The sequence below is a fragment of the Lissotriton vulgaris genome, chromosome 6 (genome assembly GCF_964263255.1).
Source record: "Lissotriton vulgaris chromosome 6, aLisVul1.2, whole genome shotgun sequence".
Lineage (NCBI taxonomy): Eukaryota > Metazoa > Chordata > Amphibia > Caudata > Salamandridae > Lissotriton > Lissotriton vulgaris.
Genome location: NC_141694.1, coordinates 1,923,382,269 through 1,923,404,488, shown reverse-complemented (window position 1 = coordinate 1,923,404,488; position 22,220 = coordinate 1,923,382,269). Strand labels below are relative to the sequence as shown.

General features: G+C 49.1%; 1 protein-coding gene across 2 annotated transcripts in view; it reads left to right on the top strand.

Annotated features, from left to right (window-relative positions):
• The window catches only part of LOC147709937 (uncharacterized), a 156,579-nt gene that overhangs the window by 15,154 nt on the left and 119,205 nt on the right, over positions 1-22,220 (top strand). For both annotated transcript variants that reach the window (XM_086928348.1, XM_086928349.1), the window contains exon 2: positions 111-1,386. In XM_086928348.1, coding sequence (XP_086784474.1) covers positions 1,363-1,386 — 24 coding nt within the window. In that variant the 5' untranslated portion in view covers positions 111-1,362. The remainder of the gene's footprint in view (positions 1-110; positions 1,387-22,220) is intronic.

Sequence of the window (22,220 nt, the reverse complement as noted above, 5' to 3'; positions counted from 1 at the left end):
CATGGTCACTAAAAATGAGTTAATAGGTAACTGTCTCACTTTATGGATGACAGACATACAAACATTTCCAGCTCTTTAATGAGTTCTGATTACGGTTCCTGTCTCCACAGGTAGCAGGAGAACTTGTCTGACTTCGCTTCCATTGAAACCAAGACGAAAAGCACAAACTGAGACCCCCGCGCTGAAGCACAGAAAGGGCGGGCTGTGTCTGAGGCATCAATGGAGAGGCAAGTTTGTCCGAGTCAAGGCTGTGAGGATGCAATGTTTTCCAAGTGGTGAAGAATCAGTTTGCTTCCACATTGGTCGAAAACTGGAGTCTTCAGTGAAAAATGTATCAAGCTCACGTGTTTCAGCACATCCTACGAAGAGCAGCGCGAGGACGCCTTTTGCATTATCCTAACATCAGCACTGTGTGCCGCTCTCAAGACTGATGCAAGACCGTGTGCTGGGTTGTGTGGTTGGCAGCAGTGGGAAGATAAGGGGTGCTCTTTTCTGATAGCTCTTGGGAGCTCTTATGCTGTGTGTCTCTGCAGCAGTGAGAAGACATTAAGTGGTCTCTTCTAAAGCTTCTCAGGATTTATGTTGGTGTCTCTCTCTTGGCAGCAGTGAGAAGAGATTAAGTGGTCTCTTCTGAAGCTTCTCAGGAGGATTTATGTTGGTGTCTCTCTCTTGGCAGCAGTGAGAAGGCAAGTGGTCTCTGCTGAAGGCTCTTAGGAGGTCTTATACGGGCGTGGCTCTTGCGGCAGCAGTCAGAAGGAATTAGGGCTCTCTTCGGGAGAGGTTGCTCCTCACAGCCCTGGTAACTGAGTGAAGGGCACAGCGTTGTGTTATGAATGACTGGAGTTCTACAAGAGAGACTGGCTACAAAGAGCATAAACTTTCCAGTGATGACCACGTGAAGGAGTTCTGGACATCCCTCTAGCCAAGCACAGAGATCATGGGCCAGATCGCGAGTTCAGAATGAAGACCGTTAAGAGATCGCCATGATTAAGAGAGGACACTCTCTCAAGCTAAGTGGACACTTAGTGTGATGGGATCACAAGACTTGCCGCAGCACTTCTAGGTCTTTATTTTCTTCAGGTTGCTTTGAAAGAAAGAGGGAGACCTCGCTTTTTGAGGACTCTCGGCGTTCACAAAGGGATCACTCCTTGGGTAACGCAGAGCATACCCTGACATCCAATCAAAATGTCCTCCTGCTTCTCCTGCAGAGGTAGACCTAGTTCTTCTGAGTCCACGGAGTGAGTTAGGGTCTCCTGTGCGCCTATCCTTAAAGTACAGCAGGGCAGGTGTGCGCCTCCTCTCAGGAGCATCTGATTCCAACTCCTCAACGGCAGCACTTAGTGACCAGACCAAGAGCGAAACATGACTGATGCCTTTTCTGATCAGGTGAGCGCTTTATATTTCTGGCGCGATTGAGCATGTTCCCAGGTTTCAGCTTGACATTAGGGTGGTCAGAGGCTAAATGCAATATACAAATTTCATCTCACCATTCCTTACAATTACAATGAAGAATACACACTTTAACATCTGTTCCCTTCATTTGAAGACATGTGGCAGCAGCATATCTTTATGTGTGCATTTATGCTGTGTGGCCAGAGGGATGTCCATGTACCTGCTCCACTATCGGAGTCCGCGTCCCTCACCCTGGAGTTGTTTCTTTATTTTTGTGTCCTTGTAGCTGTTCCTCTTTCAGAGCCCGCGTCCCTCACTCTTCAGTTGTTTCTCTGTTTTTGTGTCCATGTGCCTGTTCCTCTTTCAGAGCCCGCGTCCCTCACCCTAGAGTTGTTTCTCTGTTTTTGTGTCCATGTGCCTGTTCCTCTCAGAGCCCGTGCCCCTCACTCTTCAGTTGTTTCTCTATTTTTGTGTCCTTGTACCTGTTCCTCTTTCAGAGCCCGCGTCCCTCACTCTTCAGTTGTTTCTCTGTTTTTGTGTCCATGTACCTGTTCCTCTTTCAGAGCCCGCGTCCCTCACCCTGGAGTTGTTTCTTTATTTTTGTGTCCTTGTAGCTGTTCCTCTTTCAGAGCCCGCGTCCCTCACTCTTCAGTTGTTTCTCTGTTTTTGTGTCCATATGCCTGTTCCTCTTTCAGAGCCTGCGTCCCTCGCCCTTGAGTTGTTTCTCTATTTTTGTGTCCTTGTACCTGTTCCTCTTTCAGAGCCCGCGTCCCTCACTCTTCAGTTGTTTCTCTGTTTTTGTGCCCATGTACCTGTTCCTCTTTCAGAGCCCGCGTCCCTCACCCTGGAGTTGTTTCTTTATTTTTGTGTCCTTGTAGCTGTTCCTCTTTCAGAGCCCGCGTCCCTCACTCTTCAGTTGTTTCTCTGTTTTTGTGTCCATATGCCTGTTCCTCTTTCAGAGCCCGCGTCCCTCACCCTTGAGTTGTTTCTTTATTTTTGTGTCCATGTACCTGTTCCTCTTTCAGAGCCCGCGTCCCTCACCCTAGAGTTGTTTCTCTGTTTTTGTGTCCTTGTACCTGTTCCTCTTTCAGAGCCCGCGTCCCTCACCCTAGAGTTGTTTCTCTGTTTTTGTGTCCTTGTACCTGTGCCTCTTTCAGAGCCCGCGTCCCTCACCCTTGAGTTGTTTCTTTATTTTTGTGTCCTTGTACCTGTTCCTCTTTCAGAGCCCGCGTCCCTCACTCTTCAGTTGTTTCTCTGTTTTTGTGTCCTTGTACCTGTTCCTCTTTCAGAGCCCGCGTCCCTCACTCTTCAGTTGTTTCTCTGTTTTTGTGTCCATGTACCTGTTCCTCTTTCAGAGCCCGCGTCCCTCACCCTGGAGTTGTTTCTTTATTTTTGTGTCCTTGTAGCTGTTCCTCTTTCAGAGCCCGCGTCCCTCACTCTTCAGTTGTTTCTCTGTTTTTGTGTCCATGTACCTGTTCCTCTTTCAGAGCCCGCGTCCCTCACCCTGGAGTTGTTTCTTTATTTTTGTGTCCTTGTAGCTGTTCCTCTTTCAGAGCCCGCGTCCCTCACTCTTCAGTTGTTTCTCTGTTTTTGTGTCCATATGCCTGTTCCTCTTTCAGAGCCCGCGTCCCTCACCCTTGAGTTGTTTCTTTATTTTTGTGTCCATGTGCCTGTTCCTCTTTCAGAGCCCCCGTCCCTCACCCTTGAGTTGTTTCTTTATTTTTGTGTCCATGTACCTGTTCCTCTTTCAGAGCCCGCGTCCCTCACCCTAGAGTTGTTTCTCTGTTTTTGTGTCCATGTACCTGTTCCTCTCAGAGCCCGTGCCCCTCACTCTTCAGTTGTTTCTCTATTTTTGTGTCCTTGTACCTGTTCCTCTTTCAGAGCCCGCGTCCCTCACTCTTCAGTTGTTTCTCTGTTTTTGTGTCCATGTACCTGTTCCTCTTTCAGAGCCTGCGTCCCTCACCCTAGAGTTGTTTCTCTGTTTTTGTGTCCATGTACCTGTTCCTCTTTCAGAGCCCGCGTCCCTCACCCTAGAGTTGTTTCTCTGTTTTTGTGTCCATGTACCTGTTCCTCTTTCAGAGCCCGCGTCCCTCACCCTAGAGTTGTTTCTCTGTTTTTGTGTCCATGTACCTGTTCCTCTTTCAGAGCCCGCGTCCCTCACCCTAGAGTTGTTTCTCTGTTTTTGTGTCCATGTACCTGTTCCTCTTTCAGAGCCCGCGTCCCTCACCCTAGAGTTGTTTCTCTGTTTTTGTGTCCATGTACCTGTTCCTCTCAGAGCCCTTGCCCCTCACCCTAGAGTTGTTTCTCTGTTTTTGTGTCCATGTACCTGTTCCTCTTTCAGAGCCCGCGTCCCTCACCCTAGAGTTGTTTCTCTGTTTTTGTGTCCATGTACCTGTTCCTCTTTCAGAGCCTGCGTCCCTCACCCTAGAGTTGTTTCTCTGTTTTTGTGTCCATGTACCTGTTCCTCTTTCAGAGCCCGCGTCCCTCACCCTAGAGTTGTTTCTCTGTTTTTTGTGTCCATGTACCTGTTCCTCTTTCAGAGCCCGCGTCCCTCACCCTAGAGTTGTTTCTCTGTTTTTGTGTACATGTACCTGTTCCTCTTTCAGAGCCCGCGTCCCTCACCCTAGAGTTGTTTCTCTGTTTTTGTGTCCATGTACCTGTTCCTCTCAGAGCCCGTGCCCCTCACTCTTCAGTTGTTTCTCTATTTTTGTGTCCTTGTACCTGTTCCTCTTTCAGAGCCCGCGTCCCTCACTCTTCAGTTGTTTCTCTGTTTTTGTGTCCATGCACCTGTTCCTCTTTCAGAGCCCGCGTCCCTCACTCTTCAGTTGTTTCTCTGTTTTTGTGTCCATGTACCTGTTCCTCTTTCAGAGCCTGCGTCACTCACTCTTCAGTTGTTTCTCTGTTTTTGTGTCCATGTACCTGTTCCTCTTTCAGAGCCCGCGTCCCTCACCCTTGAGTTGTTTCTTTATTTTTGTGTCCATGCACCTGTTCCTCTTTCAGAGCCCGCGTCCCTCACCCTAGAGTTGTTTCTCTGTTTTTGTGTCCATGTACCTGTTCCTCTTTCAGAGCCCGCGTCCCTCACTCTTGAGATGTTTCTCTGTTTTTGTGTCCATGCACCTGTTCCTCTTTCAGAGCCCGCGTCCCTCACTCTTGAGATGTTTCTCTGTTTTTGTGTCCATGTGCCTGTTCCTCTTTCAGAGCCCGCGTCCCTCACTCTTCAGTTGTTTCTCTGTTTTTGTGTCCATGTGCCTGTTCCTCTTTCAGAGCCTGCGTCCCTCACCCTTGAGTTGTTTCTCTGTTTTTGTGTCCATGCACCTGTTCCTCTTTCAGAGCCTGCGTCCCTCACTCTTCAGTTGTTTCTCTGTTTTTGTGTCCATGCACCTGTTCCTCTTTCAGAGCCCGCGTCCCTCACCCTAGAGTTGTTTCTCTGTTTTTGTGTCCATATGCCTGTTCCTCTTTCAAAGCCCGCGTCCCTCACCCTTGAGTTGTTTCTTTATTTTTGTGTCCATGTACCTGTTCCTCTCAGAGCCCGTGCCCCTCACCCTAGAGTTTTTTCTCTGTTTTTGTGTCCATGTACCTGTTCCTCTTTCAGAGCCCGCGTCCCTCACCCTAGAGTTGTTTCTCTGTTTTTGTGTCCATGTACCTGTTCCTCTCAGAGCCCGTGCCCCTCACCCTAGAGTTGTTTCTCTGTTTTTGTGTCCATGTACCTGTTCCTCTTTCAGAGCCTGCGTCCCTCACACTAGAGTTGTTTCTCTGTTTTTGTGTCCATGTACCTGTTCCTCTTTCAGAGCCCGCGTCCCTCACCCTAGAGTTGTTTCTCTGTTTTTGTGTCCATGTACCTGTTCCTCTTTCAGAGCCCGCGTCCCTCACCCTAAAGTTGTTTCTCTGTTTTTGTGTCCATGTACCTGTTCCTCTCAGAGCCCGTGCCCCTCACTCTTCAGTTGTTTCTCTATTTTTGTGTCCTTGTACCTGTTCCTCTTTCAGAGCCCGCGTCCCTCACTCTTCAGTTGTTTCTCTGTTTTTGTGTCCATGCACCTGTTCCTCTTTCAGAGCCCGCGTCCCTCACTCTTCAGTTGTTTCTCTGTTTTTGTGTCCATGTGCCTGTTCCTCTTTCAGAGCCTGCGTCCCTCACCCTAGAGTTGTTTCTCTGTTTTTGTGTCCATGTACCTGTTCCTCTTTCAGAGCCCGCGTCCCTCACCCTAGAGTTGTTTCTCTGTTTTTGTGTCCATGTACCTGTTCCTCTCAGAGCCCGTGCCCCTCACTCTTCAGTTGTTTCTCTATTTTTGTGTCCTTGTACCTGTTCCTCTTTCAGAGCCCGCGTCCCTCACTCTTCAGTTGTTTCTCTGTTTTTGTGTCCATGCACCTGTTCCTCTTTCAGAGCCCGCGTCCCTCACTCTTCAGTTGTTTCTCTGTTTTTGTGTCCATGTGCCTGTTCCTCTTTCAGAGCCCGCGTCCCTCACTCTTCAGTTGTTTCTCTGTTTTTGTGTCCATGTACCTGTTCCTCTTTCAGAGCCTGCGTCCCTCACCCTTGAGTTGTTTCTTTATTTTTGTGTCCTTGTAGCTGTTCCTCTTTCAGAGCCTGCGTCACTCACTCTTCAGTTGTTTCTCTGTTTTTGTGTCCATGTACCTGTTCCTCTTTCAGAGCCCGCGTCCCTCACCCTTGAGTTGTTTCTTTATTTTTGTGTCCATGCACCTGTTCCTCTTTCAGAGCCCGCGTCCCTCACCCTAGAGTTGTTTCTCTGTTTTTGTGTCCATGTACCTGTTCCTCTCAGAGCCCGTGCCCCTCACTCTTCAGTTGTTTCTCTGTTTTTGTGTCCATGTACCTGTTCCTCTTTCAGAGCCCGCGTCCCTCACTCTTCAGTTGTTTCTCTGTTTTTGTGTCCATGTACCTGTTCCTCTTTCAGAGCCCGCGTCCCTCACTCTTGAGATGTTTCTCTGTTTTTGTGTCCATGCGCCTGTTCCTCTTTCAGAGCCTGCGTCCCTCGCCCTTGAGTTGTTTCTCTGTTTTTGTGTCCATGTACCTGTTCCTCTTTCAGAGCCCGCGTCCCTCACCCTGGAGTTGTTTCTTTATTTTTGTGTCCTTGTAGCTGTTCCTCTTTCAGAGCCCGCGTCCCTCACTCTTCAGTTGTTTCTCTGTTTTTGTGTCCATATGCCTGTTCCTCTTTCAGAGCCCGCGTCCCTCACCCTTGAGTTGTTTCTTTATTTTTGTGTCCATGTACCTGTTCCTCTTTCAGAGCCCGCGTCCCTCACCCTAGAGTTGTTTCTCTGTTTTTGTGTCCTTGTTACCTGTTCCTCTTTCAGAGCCCGCGTCCCTCACCCTAGAGTTGTTTCTCTGTTTTTGTGTCCATGCACCTGTTCCTCTTTCAGAGCCCGCGTCCCTCACCCTAGAGTTGTTTCTCTGTTTTTGTGTCCATGCACCTGTTCCTCTTTCAGAGCCCGCGTCCCTCACTCTTGAGTTGTTTCTTTATTTTTGTGTCCTTGTAGCTGTTCCTCTTTCAGAGCCCGCGTCCCTCACTCTTCAGTTGTTTCTCTGTTTTTGTGTCCATATGCCTGTTCCTCTTTCAGAGCCCGCGTCCCTCACCCTTGAGTTGTTTCTTTATTTTTGTGTCCATGTGCCTGTTCCTCTTTCAGAGCCCGCGTCCCTCACCCTTGAGTTGTTTCTTTATTTTTGTGTCCATGTACCTGTTCCTCTTTCAGAGCCCGCGTCCCTCACCCTAGAGTTGTTTCTCTGTTTTTGTGTCCATGTACCTGTTCCTCTCAGAGCCCGTGCCCCTCACTCTTCAGTTGTTTCTCTATTTTTGTGTCCTTGTGCCTGTTCCTCTTTCAGAGCCCGTGCCCCTCACTCTTCAGTTGTTTCTCTATTTTTGTATCCATGTACCTGTTCCTCTTTCAGAGCCTGCGTCCCTCACTCTTGAGATGTTTCTCTGTTTTTGTGTCCATGCACCTGTTCCTCTTTCAGAGCCTGCGTCCCTCACCCTAGAGTTGTTTCTCTGTTTTTGTGTCCATGTACCTGTTCCTCTTTCAGAGCCCGCGTCCCTCACCCTAGAGTTGTTTCTCTGTTTTTGTGTCCATGTACCTGTTCCTCTTTCAGAGCCCGCGTCCCTCACCCTAGAGTTGTTTCTCTGTTTTTGTGTCCATGTACCTGTTCCTCTTTCAGAGCCCGCGTCCCTCACCCTAGAGTTGTTTCTCTGTTTTTGTGTCCATGTACCTATTCCTCTCAGAGCCCGTGCCCCTCACCCTAGAGTTGTTTCTCTGTTTTTGTGTCCATGTACCTGTTCCTCTTTCAGAGCCCGCGTCCCTCACCCTAGAGTTGTTTCTCTGTTTTTGTGTCCATGTACCTGTTCCTCTTTCAGAGCCCGCGTCCCTCACCCTAGAGTTGTTTCTCTGTTTTTGTGTCCATGTACCTGTTCCTCTTTCAGAGCCTGCGTCCCTCACCCTAGAGTTGTTTCTCTGTTTTTGTGTCCATGTACCTGTTCCTCTTTCAGAGCCCGCGTCCCTCACCCTAGAGTTGTTTCTCTGTTTTTGTGTCCATGTACCTGTTCCTCTTTCAGAGCCCGCGTCCCTCACCCTAGAGTTGTTTCTCTGTTTTTGTGTCCATGTACCTGTTCCTCTCAGAGCCCGTGCCCCTCACTCTTCAGTTGTTTCTCTATTTTTGTGTCCTTGTACCTGTTCCTCTTTCAGAGCCCGCGTCCCTCACTCTTCAGTTGTTTCTCTGTTTTTGTGTCCATGTACCTGTTCCTCTTTCAGAGCCTGCGTCACTCACTCTTCAGTTGTTTCTCTGTTTTTGTGTCCATGTACCTGTTCCTCTTTCAGAGCCCGCGTCCCTCACCCTTGAGTTGTTTCTTTATTTTTGTGTCCATGCACCTGTTCCTCTTTCAGAGCCCGCGTCCCTCACCCTAGAGTTGTTTCTCTGTTTTTGTGTCCATGTACCTGTTCCTCTTTCATAGCCCGCGTCCCTCACTCTTGAGATGTTTCTCTGTTTTTGTGTACATGCACCTGTTCCTCTTTCAGAGCCCGCGTCCCTCACTCTTGAGATGTTTCTCTGTTTTTGTGTCCATGTGCCTGTTCCTCTTTCAGAGCCCGCGCCCCTCACTCTTCAGTTGTTTCTCTGTTTTTTAGGTCTCGCCTGTTGTCGATGCGCATGCGCATCGAGCAAAGCGAGACTATTGCGAGTTATCCACACTTTATCTGCACTGCAAGGAATCGTGGCGATTCCTTGCAGTGCCCGTGAGTTTTAAGGTCAATGCGCATGCGCATTAAGCTTATGCGCATGCGCATTGACCTTAAAAGTCACGGGCGCGTGCACGTCCGTCTTTGTTTACCCCTCCGCCCCCTCCCGCCGTGTCGCATTTCTCCTCCCCCTCCCCTCTCTTCCTTCCGTCGTGTCGCACCTCTCCCCTCTCCGCCCCCTCCCCTGCCCGCCCCCTCCCGCCGTGTCGCATTTCTCCTCCCCCTCCCCTCTCTTCCTTCCGTCCTGCCGTGTCGCACCTCGCCTGCACGTTTTCGGCAAGGAACTTTGCCAGCGCTTGTTTCTCCGTGCAATTAATTAATGTTCTTACTTATAACTGCTGAGTTTTTCCTCTTTCACAAGAAGGCATGGCGAGCATTGTACCGAATCCCGCCCTTGGGTGAATTTAAACCCACTGTGCCAGGAATTGTCTCATAACTAAATCAACGCCCTTATTGAGATAATTAACACGGTGTGCTTGAATTTCCTTTTCAGTTTAAGCATTTGGAGCCGCTCCGTAAACACACCAGAATATTTTTTCCCATTTTATTCCTATTTACGCTACCACAGTTACCGCATTTTGCCTGTTAATGCCCTTAACAACGAGGATGTAAGAAGTAACTTGTGCAACACACAAGAATAACACAGAGGTGCCTTAGTACACTGCTCCTGCACGTTTTCGGCAAGGAACTTTGCCAGCGCTTGTTTCTCCGTGCAATTAGTTAATGTTCTTACTTATAACTGCTGAGTTTTTCCTCTTTCACAAGAAGGCATGGCGAGCATTGTACCGAATCCCGCCCTTGGGTGAATTTAAACCCACTGTGCCAGGAATTGTCTCATAACTAAATCAACGCCCTTATTGAGATAATTAACACGGTGTGCTTGAATTTCCTTTTCAGTTTAAGCATTTGGAGCCGCTCCGTAAACACACCAGAATATTTTTCCCCATTTTATTCCTATTTACGCTACCACAGTTACCGCATTTTGCCTGTTAATGCCCTTAACAACGAGGATGTAAGAAGTAACTTGTGCAACACACAAGAATAACACAGAGGTGCCTTAGTACACTGCTGAGAGAAAAAGGTGTGTGTGGCTTTTTTGTTTCCATTCAAATCATCTGTGTTGGAACTGCTTTTGCAATACAAATGAACTCCGTTTCCTGTACGGTGCCAAAACCCATAAATTTGCTGGATCATTTAGCGCTCAAGTGGGTGACAAATTATACAGATGCGCATTATATTTGCGCTGTGTGCTCAAAGTGTTATTTCACCTAAATTTAACAATCGAGGAAAAAGCAATGTTTTTACACCTTTTATTCCCTCATTACAAGGTTTGGGTCACTGTTCTCACCAGAGAGTAACCGTGGTAACAGGAGTGCCAAACACAGGTCAGCTTAATGTGCTTCCAGTCCCAAATGCACGCTGATGTAAGATAGACTGTAGAACCATTTCCACCATTTTTTTTCTACTAACGCTTATATTCAAATGCACCATTGGCTGATGTTCTCCAGGAGTTGCCACATAAGAATTATAAGAATCAGTGACCAATGAAACGTAATTTTACCCTCAACCCCTCACCCACCCTCAACCCCTCACCCACCCTCAACCCCTCACCCTCACTCACCCTCAACCCCTCACTCACCCTCACTCACCCTCAACCCCTCACTCACCCTCACTCACCCTCACTCACCCTCACTCACCCTCACTCACCCTCACTCACCCTCACTCACCCTCACCCTCAACCCCTCACTCACCCTCACTCACCCTCACCCTCACTCACCCTCAACCCCTCACCCTCACCCACCCTCAACCCCTCACCCACCCTCAACCTCACTCACCCTCAACCCCTCACTCACCCTCAACCCCTCACTCACCCTCAACCCCTCACTCACCCTCACCCTCAACCCCTCACTCACACTCACTCACACTCACTCACCCTCAACCCCTCACCCTCACCCACCCTCAACCCCTCACCCACCCTCAACCCCTCACTCACCCTCACTCACCCTCAACCCCTCACTCACCCTCACTCACCCTCAACCCCTCACTCACCCTCACTCACCCTCACTCACCCTCACTCACCCTCACTCACCCTCACCCTCAACCCCTCACTCACCCTCACTCACCCTCACCCTCACTCACCCTCAACCCCTCACCCTCACCCACCCTCAACCCCTCACCCACCCTCAACCCCTCACCCTCACTCACCCTCAACCCCTCACTCACCCTCAACCCCTCACTCACCCTCACTCACCCTCAACCCCTCACTCACCCTCACTCACCCTCAACTCCTCACCCACCCTCAACCCCTCACCCTCACTCACCCTCAACCCCTCACTCACCCTCACTCACCCTCAACCCCTCACTCACCCTCAACCCCTCACTCACCCTCACTCACCCTCACCCTCAACCCCTCACTCACCCTCACTCACCCTCACCCTCACTCACCCTCAACCCCTCACCCACCCTCAACCCCTCACCCACCCTCAACCCCTCACCCTCACTCACCCTCAACCCCTCACCCTCACTCACCCTCAACCCCTCACTCACCCTCACTCACCCCCAACCCCTCACCCACCCTCAACCCCTCACCCTCACTCACCCTCAACCCCTCACTCACCCTCACTCACCCTCAACCCCTCACTCACCCTCACTCACCCTCACTCACCCTCACTCACCCTCACCCTCAACCCCTCACTCACCCTCACTCACCCTCACCCTCACTCACCCTCAACCCCTCACCCTCACCCACCCTCAACCCCTCACCCACCCTCAACCCCTCACTCACCCTCAACCCCTCACTCACCCTCAACCCCTCACTCACCCTCAACTCCTCACCCACCCTCAACCCCTCACCCTCACTCACCCTCAACCCCTCACTCACCCTCACTCACCCTCAACCCCTCACTCACCCTCACTCACCCTCAACCCCTCACTCACCCTCACCCTCACTCACCCTCACCCTCAACCCCTCACTCCCCCTCACTCACCCTCACCCTCACTCACCCTCAACCCCTCACCCACCCTCAACCCCTCACCCACCCTCAACCCCTCACCCTCACTCACCCTCAACCCCTCACCCTCACTCACCCTCAACCCCTCACTCACCCTCACTCACCCTCAACCCCTCACTCACCCTCAACCCCTCACTCACCCTCACTCACCCTCACCCTCAACCCCTCACTCACCCTCAACCCCTCACACTCACCCACCCTCACTCACCCTCACTCACCCTCACTCACCCTCACCCTCACTCACCCTCACTCACCCTCACTCACCCTCACCCTCACTCACCCTCAACCCCTCACCCTCACTCACCCTCAACCCCTCACCCACCCTCAACCCCTCACCCTCAACCCCTCACTCACCCTCACTCACCCTCACCCTCAACACCTCGGCCTCACCCTCACTCACCCTCAACCACTCACCCTCACTCACCCTCAACCTCACTCACCCTCACCCTCACTCACCCTCACTCTCACTCATCCTCACTCACCCTCACCCACCCTCAACCCCTCACCCTCACTCACCCTCACTCACCCTCAACCCCTCACCTCACTCACCCTCAACCCCTCACCCACCCTCAACCCCTCACCCTCACTCACCCTCAACCTCATGCTAAAGATTTACAAAAAAACCCATAAACAATTCTAAAAGCACTAACTCTAATGCTGCGAGACCTATTGCATTTCTAATGCTTGTGTGTCCATGCACCTGTTCCTCTTTCAGAGCCTGCGTCCCTCACTCTTCAGTTGTTTCTCTGTTTTTGTGTCCATATGCCTGTTCCTCTTTCAGAGCCTGCGTCCCTCACCCTTGAGTTGTTTCTCTGTTTTTGTGTCCATGCACCTGTTCCTCTTTCAGAGCCTGCGTCCCTCACTCTTCAGTTGTTTCTCTGTTTTTGTGTCCATGCACCTGTTCCTCTCAGAGCCCGTGCCCCTCACCCTAGAGTTGTTTCTCTGTTTTTGTGTCCATGTACCTGTTCCTCTTTCAGAGCCCGCGTCCCTCACCCTAGAGTTGTTTCTCTGTTTTTGTGTCCATGTACCTGTTCCTCTCAGAGCCCGTGCCCCTCACCCTAGAGTTGTTTCTCTGTTTTTGTGTCCATGTACCTGTTCCTCTTTCAGAGCCCGCGTCCCTCACCCTAGAGTTGTTTCTCTGTTTTTGTGTCCATGTACCTGTTCCTCTCAGAGCCCGTGCCCCTCACCCTAGAGTTGTTTCTCTGTTTTTGTGTCCATGTACCTGTTCCTCTTTCAGAGCCTGCGTCCCTCACCCTAGAGTTGTTTCTCTGTTTTTGTGTCCATGTACCTGTTCCTCTCAGAGCCCGTGCCCCTCACCCTAGAGTTGTTTCTCTGTTTTTGTGTCCATGTACCTGTTCCTCTTTCAGAGCCCGCGTCCCTCACCCTAGAGTTGTTTCTTTATTTTTGTGTCCTTGTAGCTGTTCCTCTTTCAGAGCCCGCGTCCCTCACTCTTCAGTTGTTTCTCTGTTTTTGTGTCCATGTACCTGTTCCTCTTTCAGAGCCCGCGCCCCTCACCCTAGAGTTGTTTCTCTGTTTTTGTGTCCATGCACCTGTTCCTCTCAGAGCCCGTGCCCCTCACCCTTGAGTTGTTTCTCTGTTTTTGTGTCCATGTACCTGTTCCTCTTTCAGAGCCTGCGTCCCTCACCCTAGAGTTGTTTCTCTGTTTTTGTGTCCATGTACCTGTTCCTCTCAGAGCCCGTGCCCCTCACCCTAGAGTTGTTTCTCTGTTTTTGTGTCCATGTGCCTGTTCCTCTTTCAGAGCCCGCGTCCCTCACTCTTCAGTTGTTTCTCTGTTTTTGTGTCCATGCACCTGTTCCTCTTTCAGAGCCCGCGTCCCTCACTCTTCAGTTGCTTCTCTGTTTTTGTGTCCATGTGCCTGTTCCTCTCTCAGAGCCCGCGTCCCTCACCCTTGAGTTGTTTCTTTATTTTTGTGTCCATGTACCTGTTCCTCTTTCAGAGCCCGCGTCCCTCACTCTTCAGTTGTTTCTCTGTTTTTGTGTCCATGCACCTGTTCCTCTTTCAGAGCCCGCGTCCCTCACTCTTCAGTTGTTTCTCTGTTTTTGTGTCCATGCACCTGTTCCTCTTTCAGAGCCCGCGTCCCTCACTCTTCAGTTGTTTCTCTGTTTTTGTGTCCATGTGCCTGTTCCTCTCTCAGAGCCCGCGTCCCTCACCCTTGAGTTGTTTCTTTATTTTTGTGTCCATGTACCTGTTCCTCTTTCAGAGCCCGCGTCCCTCACTCTTCAGTTGTTTCTCTGTTTTTGTGTCCATGCACCTGTTCCTCTTTCAGAGCCCGCGTCCCTCACTCTTCAGTTGTTTCTCTGTTTTTGTGTCCATGTGCCTGTTCCTCTCTCAGAGCCCGCGTCCCTCACCCTTGAGTTGTTTCTTTATTTTTGTGTCCATGCACATGTTCCTCTTTCAGAGCCCGCGTCCCAGAACCTTGAGTTTCTTACTTTTAATTCTGGTCTTGTCTCGCTGACTTGTTTCTTTCATGCCTGCACAGCGGAGCTCTAATCATCTTGGGGTTCACCGTGTAGGGTTTATTCAACTGCTGTTGTATTCCTGCTCTCTGTATTTACAGGGTTTGTTCTGCAGCTTAGCTTGACTTCAGAGGCCATGGTTTTTGCATATATGATTTCCTGTTATCCTGACACCACCAGTACTGTCACAGACTCTCTCATTCTCTGACGTCTGTCTATGGCAGAGGTCTTCAAACTGTGGGGCGCGCCCCCCTGGGGGGCGTGGAAGTGTTCGCAGGGGGGCGCGAATGGGTCTGCAATTACATGTAAATGAAGACAGCTCGGAAGCGCAAAAGGCGCTTTCTAAGTTGTCTTCATTCACAGTAATTAAAGCCCATAAAAACGGGCCAGGACAGTAATTGTGAGTGACAGGTAGCAGGTTAGGGAGTGTGAATTCGGCGTGAAAAACAGGCGCGCACCGACCATTGTGCTCAGACGAATTTAGCAGCCCCCCACACCCCTCGTCAAGCTGAGGGCTTGACCTTAAATTACTAAAGTGTTCCTACAATTATGGATTAGAGTCCAGACAAGCCACTAGGCGTTTATTTTTACTTTTTAGAAACGCTGATGTCTTCTCGTCTCATATAATTATATACATGAGTGTTTCAATGCCATAACAAAAAACAATGACCTACCATATTTAATGTGGATTGGTGGAAATCGGAAGGGGTAAAAAAAAAAAGCCATTATCGCACCCCGCACCCATGAACAAGTAGATAGCATGAGTATCCAGTGACACTCCCACTTCGACATGTAAGCCTCAATACATTCCCATCACATGGAGGTTAAAAGGCTGTGCTATACCAAAATAATTTTTCTTTCAACAGAAAAGTCCAAACATTTATGCCAGTGTATTGAATTATAAAATACATCTTAATAGAGTTTTATTTATTTATTAGTGCTGTTAAGCCAGTGATATCGGGCAGCACTATTCCACTGAGTTAAAGTAAAAAGAACACAGGGTGCATTTTTCTTGCTAGCATTTGGGCTCAAGTCTCTATAGTTGCACACAGAACATGGCCCAAGCAACAGGGGAGGAGGGTGGGGTAAATGTGCTTTTTTGTTGCTGTTTTTGACACAAAGTGGCAGCAAGCTTGTTTGGGCATCTGGCCTAGAAGTAATGGTCCGGTTGAATGGGCAGAGAGGACAGCCTGAAGCTGTAGGTATTATTGGTGCAGCAGTTGCATTAGAGAGCCAGGGCATACTTGCTGTGCCAGTGCTTATCTGAAACCTTGGCGCAATGACCTATGGGAGAGGGAAAATTAATGCAGAGGAGACACTTAGATTTGGATATCGGAGGGAAGCAGAGAGATGGGAGGGAGAGAGAGATGATGAGAGATGGGATTGAGAGGGATGGTGTGAAATGAGAGCCTATGTTGTTAACAAACGTCTGCACCGATCATTAGTGAAATAGGTGCAGTGACACTTTTGCCCAGGGGTCCACTGCATCACAAGTTTGAATGTTTTACAATAAAAGGGTGCATGAGGGCACATTTTTCTTGGTAGCATTAGGACAGATGGTGCCCTTGGTGCAAAAAAGGTGGGCAGCATGCAGTAGCTCATTTTCTTTCAGAAAGAGACCGGGCTTGTTGCGAGATTGAAGTGATGGTCAGAATATGTGGGGAAGGAGTGGAAGAAGAGGAGATAGACTGCTTCTATAGGCTACAGCCTTCATTAATGTGGCAGATGGAGTGCACCCCAATTATGGGCAGTAGTGTTTTGGATTAATTCCATTCTTGTTTGATGCTGTTGCATTTTTATAAGTCCCACATTCAGTGTGGATTACGAGCTACAGAAAAGCAATCCTGAAATGATAACCTGATCCCGCCCCCATTGATCACCCCTCCCCTCCGCAAATCTTTGCCATATAGTTTTGGAGGGGGGCCCAACTTCAAAACATTGTGCTTAGGGGGGGCTCAGAGCAAAAAAGTTTGAAGACCTCTGGTCTATGGCCACTGCTGGACTTTGAACCTGCAGGCATATAAACACCAGCAACCTCTTACATCATTAAGAGCAGCTGGAGCCCCAGGCTCTCTCCCATAGTGGTGGGCGGCTGCCCATGAATTATCATCCCCATCTCACCACCATGATATATTTTGGTTCCAGATCGTGGATCTTGTGGTGTCCTCAGTGCCGAACAATCCAGGGTGCACTTTCAGGAGCTCTTTGCAATTCACCCTGGAGCAACATTTCATCTGTCCCTGCCCCACCTTAGAGCAAGACCCTGCAACTTTCCCTAAGGTCCTGTGTGTGGGGCAGATATAAGGTATGTTTCATCAGTGGGGCAGAGACCTCTGTCTGCTTCTTGTGTACAGAAGTAACCTATCAATGTACCCCCCTCTCGCCACCCATCCAACGGAGCTGACAGTCTGAAACGTGTCGGCACTAATGTTAATGTTATGGGGTATTTATACAAGCGCACAGGAGAGTCCCGGCGCTTAGAAAGATTAAGCCAAAACCCTAGGGGGAGAGCCCAACGCTCCCATCTACTCATGCTCCATCTAGATTATTGATGGAATAGCCAGGTTTTCAGCTGGCGGCGGAAGCTCAAAAGGTCACCTTCTTGTCTTAAAGACAGCGGGAGCCTGTTCCATATTCTGCTCACTACCACCTGGAAGGAGCGGCCGCCCCTCCTGATCCGGCTGAATTTAGGTACCTGCAACAGATGTTTGGTAGAAGATCTCAGTGCCCTGGCGGGGTAGTAGGGCGCAATTCTTTTCCTGATGTACTGGGCCCCACTGTTATTCAGCGCCTTAAAGGCCAACACAAGTGCCTTAAAGACCACTCCGTTTCTTACTGGTAACCAGTGGTGTAATTTCAAATAATTTGTCATGTTGGTTCTAGGTCCCACCATGGCAACTGCTGTAACGGCAGAATTCTGGACAATCTGAAGACAATTTAATAAGTGCTCAGGGATGCTTAAATAAAGTACATTAGCATAATCCAGCCTAGACATTATCAGGGCCTGGACCACTGTCTTTCTATGGGCCACTGGTAACAATGCAAAATAATTCCTATCATTTTTAACATCCCAAAACACATTCCAGCCACTGACTGCACCTGTGTCTTCATGGAGAGATCTGAATCCATCATCACTCCCAAGTTCTTAACTGCCGTGACCGGGCTAACAGGTGCCGGTTGGTCCGATGGCCACCATTTTCGCCATTCATCTGCTGGGGTATAACCAAAAAAGATAATTTCCGTTTTAGCGGAGTTGCATGATAACTGATTTTCCCGGAACCAATTAAACACAGCCTTTAAGCATAGATGTATTTAGTTTTCATCAAAGGGCTCCCCTTTTTCATAAGTGAACAGCAGTTGTGAATCATCGGCATAAGTGAGAACCTTGGCCCCTAAGCTCTCTGCCAGCGGCGCCAAGGGTGAAATATAAATATTAAAAAGAGTAGGGCTCAACACTGAGCCCTGGGGGACTCCCACACTCACTGTAGAGATATCCACTGTAAAAGGAGGTGTCCAAACTGCCTGCTGACGGTCCTTTAAAAAAGAGCAGAACCAACTTACAGCTGTGCCCCTGATCCCGCAGTCCTCCAATCTCTGAAGGAGTCGCCCATGGGGCACGGTATCAAAAGCTGCCGAGAGGTCCAGCAGTATCAAAACTGCTTTACCCCCTCGATCCAGCGTACCTTTGATGTTTTCTGAGACCTCCAGCAGAGCGGTCTCCGTGCTATAATTAGCCCTGAAACCGGATTGGCTGAGGTGCAGGACATTGGTGTCCTCAATAAACTTAGTGAGAACCTTGTTTACGTGCTTCTCCAAGGTTTTTGCAAAAAAAGGGAGCAACGTAATAGGTCTATAGTTTGTGGCCACCAGAGGATCTGCAGACGGCTTCTTCAGAAGAGGAATAATTTTACCCAGTTTCCATCTGGCCGGGACCTGACCGCTAGTCAGAGAAAGATTCAGGGCTTTGTTCACCGCAGGGTTTAACACTTCTGCAACACCGGCTATTATCTTAGCTGGACAAGGATCTATGGGGTATCCAGATTTTAATATCTTCATGATAGCCAGTGAGGTATCCAAGGTCATAACAGGAATCTCCTGCAATAAATCCTCTCTATGTTCTTCCTTCTGAAAAAGGCTATTTTGATTCAGAACAGCTGGCAAGTCAAAGGTCTCTTGGATGGCCTTAATCTTATTATGAAAGAAAGCCGCAATCTGAGTGGCCCATTCGAAGGTCGGAGCAAAGGGTCTTTGGGTAGCCGAGGGTGAAACAAAATCTTTTACTATCCTAAAAAGCTCTCTACTCTTATTACTGGCTAAATCAATTTTTGTGGCCAGATACCTTTTTTTCTCCTCCCGTACCTTAAGATAATGGGCTTTAAGTGCCAATTTATATGTCTTTGCTATTAGAGTCAAAGCTTTTCCTCCACAGACGTTCCAAACATTTACAGGCACTCTTGCTTTTCTTCAGGACTTCTGTGAACCAGGGGGCGGAAACGTTATCTCTGGAAGTTCTGTGTACCCTGGGGGGGGGAGGGGGCATTTCAGTGCCCAATTCTGCAGCCGCTCCTCTAGACTAGATGTAATGTCTTGAAGAGACCCCTCCCCAGGGATCGGATGGGAGTTCAATATGCTAGTTAGAACCCCAGGTGAAATAGCCTTAAAGGACCTGGATTCCTTAGCTTTATTCCCAACCTTGACTAGCGTCCTACGGGAAACTTTCTCCAGATAAAACGTTAACTCACAATGGTCCGACCATATGATATGGAGGGGATCGTCAAGAGTAATTTTACAGGTGGAGAAGATCTGATCCAGTGAATGCCCCTTTTCATGGGTGTGGGATGTTACATACGCTCCCAAATTAAAAATGTCTAAGTATGCACGTAGCTTCTTGGGTTCTGGGACATCGGTTTGGTCAAAATGGAGATTAAAATCTCCAAGTACCAGACTGTTGGAAAGGGGATCTTAGAGCTGGCCAAGCGAAGTCGAGAGGCCTCCTGGCGAGGTTCCTTCCCTAGGATCGTACAGATGAGCAATCACCCCCTACAGATGGACACCACGTAAAGATAGGTTCTCAACGTTTTTATCAATACTTTAAGGCAGGTTATCGTAGCGATACAGGTTTAACAGGATCCAGAGATCCTTTCAGGTTTAGTCTCGGAGGGAAGGGGGTAGCGGGACAGTCTTGGTACCAGCCTGGTACAGGGATACCCTACGCTCAGCTCTCAATCCTCGAGCTGGGGGGCTCCTCAGGGTTGGGCCGCGGCAGCGCCAGCAGGGCTCCAGAGATGGTTTCAACGAAGATGGGCCGTGGCAGCGCCAGCAGGGCTCCGGAGGTGGTTTCAACGAAGATGGGCCGCGGCAGCGCCAGCAGGGCTCCAAGGGTGGTTTCAACGAAGATGGGCCGCGGCAGCGCCAGCAGGGCTCCAAGGATAGTTTCGGCAGAGATGAGCCGCGGCAGCGCCAGCAGGGCTCCAAGGGTGGTTTCAACGAAGATGGGCCGCGGCAGCGCCAGCAGGGCTCCAAGGATAGTTTCGGCGGAGATGAGCCGCGGCAGCGCCAGCAGGGCTCCAAAGGTGGTTACATTTTCCACGCGGATGAGTTTGTCTCGGTGTTCCAAAGGGGGAGAACCGGCGGTGGCCCGGAGGGGCGGCTCTCGTGTAGGGTGGATGGTGCCGCCCTCGGCCGGAGGACAGGGGTCGAGGTAGTCCAGGGCCCGCCATGCGGGAGGAGTGGGACCACGCCACGAGGCCGGGTCCAACACAGACATTGGTCGAATCTCGTGGCAACAGGTTCTATAACATGAGCAAAAGACTCTAAAAAGTGTCCTGCCGGCCCAGGAGGTCTATAGATCAGAACCCCAGCAACGGACTGGTGGGCAGAGATGGATAGAAGAAAGCCCAGACCTTCAGCACCCTCAAGGCTCATGATAGGAATTGATGAGCAAGGGAGGGAGTATTTGAATATAATTGCTACGCCTCCCCCTCTGTTGCCCAATCTGTCATTCCTACTGATCCTATAATTTGGGGGTAAGGCATTCGCTATAGTGGGGTTAGAGCCCTCGTGGAGCCAAGTCTCGGTAATAAACAAAATGTCCGGCTTGGCTTCAACAAGTACATCAAAGATTTGAGATTCATGTTTCTTTACCGATCTGGCAATGATAAGTATGGCCTTAAGCCTTTCCTCCCCAAAAGCAGACAAGGACGTTTGTAGTCTGGGGATGTAGTCCTTTTCCCCATAGACCCTACCCTCTCTTCCCGAGCAAACCGCCTTCCATTTACAGATGTCACATCTCAAATGCTCCCCATCAACTGTTAGCTTTGTAAACGGCAGGCATTCACTCCGTTTCCTAATCTTCAACAAGCTCTCTCTGCTATATCTACGCCGTGGTAAGATCTTACCATGGTGATCTCCTAGTGCACGAACAGCGTCTCCAGCACCAGGCGCTTCCGGGACGTTGACGGGCGCAGACGGGTTTTCCTTTGGCACGCCTTCCCGCGCCAGCAGCGCGTCCGCTGCGCGCTAGCGCAGCGTCGCTCTTTATCCCCTCCAGAGCGTCTAGACCTCCCTGCAGGAGGAAAAATGGCGTCTCAGCCGTATCGCCTTGAGCAGTCTGCCCACGGTTCAATTCCCCGGTAGTATCCGTCAGCTCCACCCTCCAATTCATTTCCCCAGCACAAGACAGTTACACAGGTGGACACGAAAAAATATTTAAAAAATAGCAGCAAGTATTTCTATAATTGTGCAAATCAGTCAAGTATTATTAAAAACGATCTTGAGTCCCAGTCTGGCCTGCTGTAGGGTCTTTTTTTCCACGACAGAGCAGCATTTACATTTGCGTATATAATTTTTTTTTTTTAAAACAATGATTTTTGCAATGCAGTAGGTCTTGCATTACTGAAAGTTTGAGCTAATAGCACTGCATAACTATCTGCAACGCCAATAGCTCAAACTTTCAGTAATACGATATCTACTGCATTGCAAATGTTTGTTTTTCTGCCCAAAAACAAATGAAATTTGCTCAGCCTTAGGAAGCGCCTGCCATGGCGATGTAAAATAAAACTTTCTAGCTTCCTTGTCGCATCATAAAACAAGCATTGGCATATAGGTCTCGCTTATGGGACCTTATAAGTATTTAGTTATGCAGCACAATATCCTTGGTGCAACAACATCAGCTGTTGTATGGTTGAACACTTTAAGGTCCCAAGGCGAGACCTATTGGCTATGCCAATCCTTTTTTTAGCTATGTCATCTCATGCCGTGGTTGAGGGGAGGTACACCTCAGGTAGTAAATAACTGGGTGAGGAAATAGTGCGTCCTACAGTGGGACAATAAAATTTCCCCAGCCTCTTTCCAAAATTTCTGAAAAAGTCTTTAGGTAGGGGAAAAAGCTTTTAAATCTAGTAAACACTCAAGGAAAAAAAGCAGATCTAATTCGCCATAAATGTTCATTCCTGTCAGAGCTTTCAAGCTTCCCGATTCACTATGTAAGTAGCGTATCTAGGCTAGGTTTTTGTTTTGAATTGTTTTATTTACAGGAGTTTTTTTTTAATCCCATTATAAATTTAGGACTACAGTTCTCAGAATGCAAAGAATAAACGTGGACTGGGTCAGCTACTCACGCACTGACCTGCAAATCTTGAAAGCTTTATGCTTCGTACACTTGGGTTCCGGGGCTTCGTGAACCCAAGTGTGCTGCATAATTGTCAATCCTGCCGCATAATATGGCCCTCTCATGCCACATTATTCTAGAGCAAATACCTTTGTTAGATCGGTGAAGATTAAATTCAGTTTATAACTGAACAAAAATAATATGATTGTTTTATTATGATGTCACTGCACGAAATTGGAAAATAAAAAAACTGACAAGGCTGTCTGATTTTCATGAGACAGGACTCACTCATAGCAGAACAACTCCGAGATATGATGCGGGGCGATAAGCCCCCAAGAACACTGGTGGTCTGACAGCAGGGAGCCGCTCACGGGCCGGGCACATTTCATGTAAACCAACAGCTTTAAAATAAGTCTCGCCCGAGTGCCTTTGTGCAACACTATTTAAGCCTTGAAACCAGTTTTATAACATCTGTCAACACTGTCACAACAAAGCCCGGAC